General features: G+C 30.9%; 1 protein-coding gene across 1 annotated transcript in view; it reads right to left on the bottom strand.

Moving 5' to 3' along the window:
* Nucleotides 1–327: 327 nt before the first annotated feature.
* The window catches only part of LOC142235847 (uncharacterized), a 22886-nt gene continuing 10992 nt past the window's right edge, over nt 328–12221 (bottom strand). Inside the window, exons 5-6 of the mRNA XM_075307101.1 lie at nt 569–910; nt 328–493 (exon numbers count right to left, since the gene is read on the bottom strand). Of these exons, the coding sequence (XP_075163216.1) occupies nt 367–493; nt 569–910 (469 nt within the window). The 3' untranslated portion in view covers nt 328–366. The remainder of the gene's footprint in view (nt 494–568; nt 911–12221) is intronic.

Genomic DNA, 12221 nt, shown 5'->3' with positions numbered 1-12221 from the left:
TTTAATAGAAATATTGTTCAGAAGTGATATATAATCTTGAGTATAGCATTGTTGGCGTGATGGAAAACAGCACTACCTTTCATGCATCTATTCTACATGAATTGTTTGCAATAACGTAAACGAATGATCATAAACTAGTTTGATTACTCGTTTACGTTATTGCCACCGATTCATGCAGTGTGGATTCACTGCCTACTTTATTGTATACCAAAAAACGCAACAAAACTCTTACTGCTGAAGTATTTTTTGCTGGAAAGCTAGACAAAAGAAAATTGTTTTGGAATCCATAGAATTTATTCATGTCATGTGTATATATGAGAACTGATTTACAATCCGTTTAATATGCGTTTGGTTTAAAATCAAGAGTTAGGGACAACCTTCAGGTTTATCGGTTGAACAAATTCTTTTTTCAGGACTGAAATATTGACCATCGGGACATGTTTTTTCAGGTAGACCTTGAATAACACCACCCAAGTAATAACACACAATAAAGCTGAAAAAGAAATATTCAGAGAAAATTGTAAATTTTATGAAAACTTTCGATTGAATAAGAGGTGTATTCACTTACTGTTTGCATGTGGGATCATCATCAGGTACAAAAGAACCTGTCGATCCAGCATCTTGACATAATTGATTGGGATCACGAGGAAGTCTTGGTGTTGTTGTCAAAGGGGACTGAGTGGTTGTAGTAGTAGTAGTTGTTGTTGTTGTCATAGGGGTCTGGCTAGTAGTAGTAGTAGTTGCTGTTGTTGTCGTGGTTGCAAGCGTTGTCGTCGATGTAACGTTAACCTGGTTGCCACAGCTTTCTGGCCACTCGATCACACAAAGTTTTGCCACCGAATCAAAGAATTGTCCAGAGGAGCATTCTTTTTCAATACCCACTAATGGTTCGCCATAGCAAACTATGAACCTGAAAAACGAGATCATACATTAAATGTTCATAAGTCCCCTGAAATATGGAAAATAGTGGAATGAGGCTTATAGCGAACCAAAAGAACCAAAAAGTTTAAAAGTTTATTATTGACTTTGAATTCGAGAGTATACAGAAAAAATGGTTTTCTTATTCAATCACCAAATTAATTGATCCAATTATTTTTTTAATTGAAATATCTTCAATCACAAAATGAATTACAGACTTAATTGGAAATACAAACATGTATATACGGCCATAAGATCGGCCAGGCCGAATCTTATGTACCCTCCACCATGGATTGCGTAGAAACATCTACGAAAGACTGTCATCCACAATCGAATTAATTGGATTGTGGCATCTTAAAACTTCTTAACATCGTTTTCTAAATTGTGAGTTAGTCCATACTGTAACGATCCACCGCATAGGGCTCCACTTTCGAAGAGGACGGCTACCTTCTTTTTGCCGACGATGCTCAGTCCTGGGGGGGTTCTTCCTAACGAAAGGGGATTTGGATACGCTGCCATAAAAGTAAATAAGAAAGGTAGCTCTTGGAAATATAGGGAATGGAGAACCGAAATAACCGAATGCACATCAAATTTAGAACGATGATGATAATTTCATATATGAAAGTTTAATAATCTATTTTATAGTCTGTACCTCAATTTTGCATAGTTCGATTACGTAGGATAATAGAATAATTGAGAAGAGTTAAATGGGCCATTTTAACTAAAACTTAAATTAATCCAGCTTGATGACTGGGCAACATCCTAAAGAATAGTATATGCAAATAAACAATATTAGTAGAAGAGCCCCATCAAAAATTCGATCAGTTACAATTGTCGTCACTACTCAGCCTCAGGTATGTATCAGTAGAGGATTAATATGAATGTACTCATCAACCATCATAAAAAAATCTGTATATAAACCGTTCATTCAAATTTAGCGGTCACTTTCCGCAATAATATACAAAAAGTACGAACTCCGCCAAAATTTCAATTTTGTAAACCGAATCCTTTACACTAACGGGAGTAAATAATCGGCTTAAACCAAGTTTTAAAGACCACACCGGTAGTTTTCAAGGATAAAAATTTAGAATATAAATAGGTTAAAAGGAGTGGTACTAAAGAGTGATATAAAAGATTGAGATCATATCTTGTGTAGGACTGCCAGTCGAGAATTCGAACAATCCTATATCACACTGATATAAGGTTTCACATATTTCAAAGGTAAGTTGATAGCACGAGCAATAAACGAATATCTCACAAAGATACTGAAACCTGAAATCTTTATGAAGCCAGCATTGAGGTGTTATTTTACTGATAATTCTTTATAAACATTAACTGCTGGCCCCACGTTGGGCGCCATTTAATTTATGTAACGACCCCCCCAGGACTGAGCATCGTCGGCAAAAAGAAGGTAGCCGTCCTCTTCGAAAGTGGAGCCCTATGCGGTGGATCGTTACAATACGTGGTATACATTAGACAAAAAGGGTATGTATAGGTAAGTCTACAAATAATTACGAATCGATATGGACTTTTGCACGGTACGTAGAGAGCCAGAATTGAAACATGGGGTCGCTTATATGTGCTTGATATGGACCAATTTTTGTGTGATTGGGGATCGATTTATCTGAGGGCTATATATAACTATGCACCGATATGGACCTAGTTAGGCATGGTTATTAACGGTCATATACTAGCACAATGTACCAAATTTCAACTGACTCGGATGAAATTTGCTCCTTCAAGAGGCTCCAAAACCAAATCTCGGGATCGGTTTATATGTGGGCTATATATGGACCACTTTTGGCATGGTTGTTAGATATCATAAACTACCACCACGTACCAAATTTCACCCAGATCGGATGAATTTTGCTTCTCCAAAAGTCACCGGAGGTCAAATCTGGTGATCGGTTTATATGGGGGCTATATATAATTATGGACCGATTTCGACCAATTTTTGCATGGGAGTTTGAGGCCATATATGAACACCATGTACCAAATTTCAGCCGGATCGGATGAAAATTGCTTCTCTTAGAGGCTCAGCAAGCCAAATCGGGGGATCGGTCTATATGGGGGCTATATATAATTATTGACCGATGTGGACCAATTTTTGCATAGTTATTAGAGACCCTATACCAACACCATGTACCAAATTTCAGCCGGATCGGATGAAATTTGCTTCTCTTAGAGGCTCCGCAAGCCAAATCGGGGGATCGGTCTATATGGGGGCTATATATAATTATTGACCGATGTGGACCAATTTTTGCTTAGTTATTAGAGACCATATACCAACACCATGTACCAAATTTCAGCAGGATCGGATGAAATTTGCTTCTCTTAGAAGCTCCGCAAGCCAAATCGGGGGATCGGTTTATATGGGGGCTATGTATAATTATTGACCGACGTGGACCACTTTTTGCATGGTTGTTAGAGATCATATCCTGACACCATGTACCAAATTTCAGCCGGATCGGATGAAATTTGCTTCTCTTAGAGGCTCCGCAAGCCAAATCGGGGGATCGGTCTATATGGGGGCTATATATAATTATTGACCGATGTGGACCAATTTTTGCTTAGTTATTAGAGACCATATACCAACACCATGTACCAAATTTCAGCTGGATCGGATGAAATTTGCTTCTCTTAGAAGCTCCGCAAGCCAAATCGGGGGATCGGTTTATATGGGGGCTATATATAATTATTGACCGATGTGGACCACTTTTTGCGTGGTTGTTAGAGATCATATCCTGACACCATGTATCAAATTTCAGCCGGATCCGATGAAATTTGCTTCTCTTAGAGGCTCTGCAAGCCAAATCGGGGGATCGGTCTATATGGGGGCTATATATAATTATTGACCGATGTGGACCAATTTTTGTATAGTTGCTAGAGACCATATACCAACACCATGTACCAAATTTCAGCAGGATCGGATGAAAGTTGCTTCTCTTAGACGCTCCGCAAGCCAAATCTAGGGATCGGTCTATGTGGGGGCTATATATAACTATTGACCGATATGGACCAATTTTTGCATAGTTGTTAGAGACCATATACCAACACCATCTATCAAATTTCAGCCGGATCCGATGAAGTTTGCTTCTCTTAGAGGCTCTGCAAGCCAAATCGGGGGATCGGTCTATATGGGGGCTATATATAATTATTGACCGATGTGGACCAATTTTTGTATAGTTGCTAGCAGGGCTGTGGAGTCGAGTCAATTTTGCTCGACTCCGACTCCAGCATTTTTCATCAGCTCGACTCCGGCTCCGACTCCGGAGTCGACTCCGGGTAATATAACTAAATCTCATTTTAATACCACTAATTTGTAGTTCTATTGTGGGGGTACCGTAAGTGGATCGATACGGTACGTATTTACGATACGTATTTATTTATGTGTGCAAAAAAAGGGTCTTAATTTCATACTAGATGCCAATTGAACTCTATATTTCAAATTTAGGGCAATGTTTAATAAATAAAATAATTATATAACAGATGCGAAGATACCAACAGTATATGTATTTGTGGACCAAAATTATTGATACTATCTCAAATCCTTTAAATTTGTTGCGAGCTTTATAAAGGTTTATATTCCCATATGCCTGAATTTGAATCTGAATCGATTTAGACAAAATTGTATATACTTCTACAAAATCTATGTACTTAAAATTTAAATCTAACGTTATGGGACGTAACACAATTTTAACGAAAAATAAAAATGCAAGGAAAGTCTAAAGTCGGGCGGGCCGATTATAATATACTCTGCACAACTTTGTATTTAGATCTACATTTTGATAAAATATCACATCAGACTTCTATAAAATCTCGGGCAATATTTGGGAAATATTTATAATTGTTTAGACAATTTCGCAAAAAATGCATTTATGATTCATTCATTGAAAAATTTGAGGCATTTCTACAAGTTTTCGACTTAGTAGTGAGTATCAGTGAGCATACAATTTTGGAAAAAATTTTGTTTAGTAACTAAAATATTTTGCAAAATTTTATATAGAAATAAAATTTTGCAAAATTTTCTACAGAAACAAAATTTTGACTAAATTTTCTATAGAAACAAAATTTTGGCAAAATTTTCTATGGACATCAAATTTTGTCCAAATATATAGAATAAAATTTTGAATAAAATTTTTATAGAAATAAAATTTGGCAAAATTTTTTATAGAAATAAAAGTTTGAAAAAAAATATCAATAGAAATACAATTAAAAAAAAAATTGTGTTGCAAATAAAATTTAGCAAAATTTTCTTTGAAATAAAATTTTGCAAAATATTCTATAGAAACCAAAATTTTGACTAAATTTTCTATAGAAATAAAATTTTGACTAAATTTTATAAAGAAAAAAAAAATATTTCTATAGTAATAAAATTTTGAATACATTTTTTATAGCAGTGAGTATCAGTGAGCATCAGTAAGAAAAAAATTTTGAGAAAATTTGCTATAGAAATAAAATTTGACAATTTGTTCTTTTAGAAATAAAATTTTGAAAAAATTATCAATAAAAATACAATTTTAGAAAAACTTTTGTGTAGTAAATAAAATTCTGCAAAATATTCTACAGAAACAAAATTTTGACGAAATTTTCTATAGAAATAAAATTTTGACAAAATGTTCTATAGAAATAAAATTTTGACCAAATTTTCTAATAAAAAAAATCTACTACTATAAAATTTTGGCAAAATTTTCTATAGAAATAAAATTTTGACTTAAATTTTTATAGAAATAAAATTATCAATAGAAATAAAATTGTGAAAAAATTTTTGTGTAACAAACAAAATTTTGCAAAATTTTCTATAGAAATAAAATTTTGCAAAATATTCTATAGAAATAAAATTTTGACTAAATTTTCTATAGAAAAAAATATTTCTAGTAATAAAATTTTGAATAAATTTTCTATAGAAATAAAATTTTGACAAAACTTTTTATACAAATAACATTTTGACAAAATTTTCTATAAAAAACAACTTTGAAAAAATTTTCTGTCAATATTCCACATATGTTTATGGCCTTAAAATAAAATTAAAAAAAAATAATTTCGATTGTTTGAAATATTTCAAATAAATTGATATGGGCATTAAAATGGATCGATCCAGCCCATCTGCTAGTCTAATATTCTAGGAAACATAAAAAGATAGACGTAATTGGAAGTTGATTTTCATTTACAATCATGCTGCACATTGATCGAATGAATAACGCAATGGAAACTAATTTGCGTAAAAACTTGCTTAGTTACAAAAATAAGAAGTGTTTTAAAAAATTTGGTTTAGCCGGAGTCGGAGTCGAGCAAAATTTTTACGACTCCGACTCCAGCAAAATCTTCAGACTCCGACTCCAAGACTCCGACTCCGACTCCGGCTCCACAGCCCTGGTTGCTAGAGACCATATACCAACACCATGTACCAAATTTCAGCAGGATCGGATGAAAGTTGCTTCTCTTAGAGGATCGGCAAGCCAAATTTGGGGGGTCCGTTTATATATGGGGCTATACGTAAAAGTGGACCGATATGGCCCATTTGCAATACCGTCCGACTTACATCAATTACAACTACTTGTGCCAAGTTTCAAGTCGATAGCTTGTTTCGTTCGAAAGTTAGCGTGATTTCAACAGACGGAAGGACATGCTCAGATCGACTCAGAATTTCACCACGACCCAGAATATATATACTTTATGGGGTCTTAGAGCAATATTTCGATGTGTTACAAACGGAATTACAAAGTTAATATACCCCCATCCTATGGTGGAGGGTATAAAAATACTTGATTAAAAATTTAATTGATTTCTTTCCATTTTCAATGAATTTTTGTATTTGTTCAATTAAAAATTGAATTGAAAATTTAATCGCAACGAACCCGAGACTATTGCTACTCTACTACCGGGTGCAATAGTTAGTATGTCCTCCTTGAAAATTTAATTGCAAACCTCAAATATTGTACCCTTCACCATAGGATGGGGGGTATATTAACTTTGTCAGTCCGTTTGTAACATATTGAAATATTGGTCTCAGATAAACTATATATATTCTGGGTCGAGATGAAATTCTGAGTCGATCTGATCATGTCCGTCTGTCTGTTGAAATCACGCTAACATCCGAACGAAACAATCTATCGACTTGAAACTTGACACAAGTAGTTGTTATCGATGTAGGTCAGATGGTATTGCAAATGGGTCATATCGGAACACTTCTACGTAATATCGGTCCATAATTATAAAAATTTTTTCATATCGGATCGTAATTATTTATAGACTCCCCTATATATACTGGTCGAGAACTTAATTATATACGTATGTAATCTGCCTTGTTTGTCTAATGTTAAGAATCTTAAAGATATCTTGCCATCGGCAAGTTTTTCCACATCACAAGTAATTCTATTGTGGATTATAGCCTTCAGTAGAAGTTTCTACGCAATCCATGGTGGATGGTACATAAGATTCGGCCCGGTCGAACTTACGGCCGTATATACTTGTTTAGATTTAAATTCAAGTGTTGCCAGTGTGACAGATCCTTCGGAGATGGATATAAGAAGGATGTCCCTTGTGCAAATAGGAATGCCTATTTTCGCTAGGAATGCCTATGTCAATTTTCAGTGCCTTTTCATACACTTTTCAATAACCCAGGAAAAAAAGCGTCGCCAAAAAAGTAATGAAAATGTTCTTTTTGGATCCGGAAGTAGTGCAAAATTGACGCAGAAGCGATGAATTTAACATGGGCTTGTCATATGACGGAAGTCCTCCATTTCAACAGCCGGTGCACTGAATTTGCATCACTTCTTTAGGTGTGCTCCGAATTCAATGTTTTGGATGTAAATTAAAAAATTCTGTGATATTTTGTCAAATAAATAATTTTTATACTTTTTTTATAATTTTTAGTGGATTCTAACGCTTGACTGAAACGTTTGACCTCAAATATTTTCAAAGATTCACAATTTTTTTAGAATGCATATAGCATTTGTTTCGACAAAATTTAAATAATTTGTACCGCTTTATGAATTCTTAAACTGTTTTTAACCGATTTGAAACAAAACAAGTGAGAAAAGTCAAAAGTCGGGCTAGTCGGCCCCGCCCTGCACCATTTCCGATACCATATCACATCCGTCAAATGTGTTGGGGGCTATATATAAAGGTTTGTCCCAAATACATACATTTAAATATATATATATATATATATATATATATATATATATATATATATATATATATATATATATATATATATATATATATATATATATATATATATATATATATATATATATATATATATATATATATATATATAAATATATTTATATATATATATATATATATATATATATATATATATATATATATATATATATATATATATATATATATATATATATATATATATATATATATATATATATATATATATATATATATATATATATATATATATATATATATTTAAATGTATGTATTTGGGACAAACCTTTATATATAGCCCCCAACACATTTGACGGATGTGATATGGTATCGGAAATGGTGCAGGGCGGGGCCGACTAGCCCGACTTTTGACTTTTCTCACTTGTTTTGTTTCAAATCGGTTAAAAACAGTTTAAGAATTCATAAAGCGGTACAAATTATTTAAATTTTGTCGAAACAAATGCTATATGCATTCTAAAAAAATTGTGAATCTTTGAAAATATTTGAGGTCAAACGTTTCAGTCAAGCGTTAGAATCCACTAAAAATTATAAAAAAAGTATAAAAATTATTTATTTGACAAAATATCACAGAATTTTTTAATTTACATCCAAAACATTGAATTCGGATCACACCTAAAGAAGTGATGCAAATTCAGTGCACCGGCTGTTGAAATGGAGGACTTCCGTCATATGACAAGCCCATGTTAAATTCATCGCTTCTGCGTCAATTTTGCACTACTTCCGGATCCAAAAAGAACATTTTCATTACTTTTTTGGCGACGCTTTTTTTCCTGGGTTATTGAAAAGTGTATGAAAAGGCACTGAAAATTGACATAGGCATTCCTAGCGAAAATAGGCATTCCTATTTGCACAAGGGACATCCTTCTTATATCCATCTCCGAAGGATCTGTCACACTGGCAACACTTGAATTTAAATCTAAACAAGTATATACGGCCGTAAGTTCGACCGGGCCGAATCTTATGTACCATCCACCATGGATTGCGTAGAAACTTCTACTGAAGGCTATAATCCACAATAGAATTACTTGTGATGTGGAAAAACTTGCCGATGGCAAGATATCTTTAAGATTCTTAACATTAGACAAACAAGGCAGATTACATACGTATATAATTAAGTTCTCGACCAGTATATATAGGGGAGTCTATAAATAATTACGATCCGATATGAAAAAATTTTTATAATTATGGACCGATATTACGTAGAAGTGTTCCGATATGACCCATTTGCAATACCATCTGACCTACATCGATAACAACTACTTGTGTCAAGTTTCAAGTCGATAGATTGTTTCGTTCGGATGTTAGCGTGATTTCAACAGACAGACGGACATGATCAGATCGACTCAGAATTTCATCTCGACCCAGAATATATATAGTTTATCTGAGACCAATATTTCAATATGTTACAAACGGACTGACAAAGTTAATATACCCCCCATCCTATGGTGAAGGGTACAATATTTGAGGTTTGCAATTAAATTTTCAAGGAGGACATACTAACTATTGCACCCGGTAGTAGAGTAGCAATAGTCTCGGGTTCGTTGCGATTAAATTTTCAATTCAATTTTTAATTGAACAAATACAAAAATTCATTGAAAATGGAAAGAAATCAATTAAATTTTTAATCAAGTATTTTTATACCCTCCACCATAGGATGGGGGTATATTAACTTTGTAATTCCGTTTGTAACACATCGAAATATTGCTCTAAGACCCCATAAAGTATATATATTCTGGGTCGTGGTGAAATTCTGAGTCGATCTGAGCATGTCCTTCCGTCTGTTGAAATCACGCTAACTTTCGAACGAAACAAGCTATCGACTTGAAACTTGGCACAAGTAGTTGTAATTGATGTAAGTCGGACGGTATTGCAAATGGGCCATATCGGTCCACTTTTACGTATAGCCCCATATATAAACGGACCCCCCAAATTTGGCTTGCCGATCCTCTAAGAGAAGCAACTTTCATCCGATCCTGCTGAAATTTGGTACATGGTGTTGATATATGGTCTCTAGCAACCAGGGCTGTGGAGCCGGAGTCGGAGTCGGAGTCTTGGAGTCGGAGTCTGAAGATTTTGCTGGAGTCGGAGTCGTAAAAATTTTGCTCGACTCCGACTCCGGCTAAACCAAATTTTTTAAAACACTTCTTATTTTTGTAACTAAGCAAGTTTTTACGCAAATTAGTTTCCATTGCGTTATTCATTCGATCAATGTGCAGCATGATTGTAAATGAAAATCAACTTCCAATTACGTCTATCTTTTTATGTTTCCTAGAATATTAGACTAGCAGATGGGCTGGATCGATCCATTTTAATGCCCATATCAATTTATTTGAAATATTTCAAACAATCGAAATTATTTTTTTTTAATTTTATTTTAAGGCCATAAACATATGTGGAATATTGACAGAAAATTTTTTCAAAGTTGTTTTTTATAGAAAATTTTGTCAAAATGTTATTTGTATAAAAAGTTTTGTCAAAATTTTATTTCTATAGAAAATTTATTCAAAATTTTATTACTAGAAATATTTTTTTCTATAGAAAATTTAGTCAAAATTTTATTTCTATAGAATATTTTGCAAAATTTTATTTCTATAGAAAATTTTGCAAAATTTTGTTTGTTACACAAAAATTTTTTCACAATTTTATTTCTATTGATAATTTTATTTCTATAAAAATTTAAGTCAAAATTTTATTTCTATAGAAAATTTTGCCAAAATTTTATAGTAGTAGATTTTTTTTATTAGAAAATTTGGTCAAAATTTTATTTCTATAGAACATTTTGTCAAAATTTTATTTCTATAGAAAATTTCGTCAAAATTTTGTTTCTGTAGAATATTTTTGCAGAATTTTATTTACTACACAAAAGTTTTTCTAAAATTGTATTTTTATTGATAATTTTTTCAAAATTTTATTTCTAAAAGAACAAATTGTCAAATTTTATTTCTATAGCAAATTTTCTCAAAATTTTTTTCTTACTGATGCTCACTGATACTCACTGCTATAAAAAATGTATTCAAAATTTTATTACTATAGAAATATTTTTTTTCTTTATAAAATTTAGTCAAAATTTTATTTCTATAGAAAATTTAGTCAAAATTTTGGTTTCTATAGAATATTTTGCAAAATTTTATTTCAAAGAAAATTTTGCAAAATTTTATTTGCAACACAATTTTTTTTTTAATTGTATTTCTATTGATATTTTTTTTCAAACTTTTATTTCTATAAAAAATTTTGCCAAATTTTATTTCTATAAAAATTTTATTCAAAATTTTATTCTATATATTCTGATTTAGATATAGCTCCCATATATATGCTTTTCTGATTTCGCCAAAATTGGTCAAAATACCAACATTTTTCTTGTAAAATCGCCACTGCTTAGTCGAAAAATTATAAGTATGACTTTAATTTTCCTAAACTTCAAATACATATATATCGAGCGGTAAATCATAAATAAACTTTTGCGAAGTTTCCTTAAAATTGCTTCAGATTTAAATGTTTCCCATATTATATATATATATATATATATATATATATATATATATATATATATATATATATATATATATATATATATATATATATATATATATATATATATATATATATATATATATATATATATATATAAATATATATATATATATATATATATATATATATATATATATATATATATATATATATATATAGTATATATATATATAAATATATTTATATATATATATATATATATATATATATATATATATATATATATATATATATATATATATATATATATATATATATATATATATATATATATTATATATATATATATATATATATATATATATATATATATATATATATATATATATATATATATATATATATATATATATATATATATATATATATATATATATATATATTATATATATATATATATATATTATATATATATATATATATATATATATATATATATATATATATATATATAAATATATTTATATATATATATATATATATATATATATATATATATATATATATATATATATATATATATATATATATATATATATATATATATATATAATATATAAACCACTGAGCAGGGTTGC

This window comes from Haematobia irritans, chromosome 4 (assembly GCF_050003625.1).
Source record: "Haematobia irritans isolate KBUSLIRL chromosome 4, ASM5000362v1, whole genome shotgun sequence".
NCBI classification, from domain to species: Eukaryota; Metazoa; Arthropoda; class Insecta; order Diptera; family Muscidae; genus Haematobia; species Haematobia irritans.
This window is presented reverse-complemented; position numbering and strand designations above follow the sequence as displayed.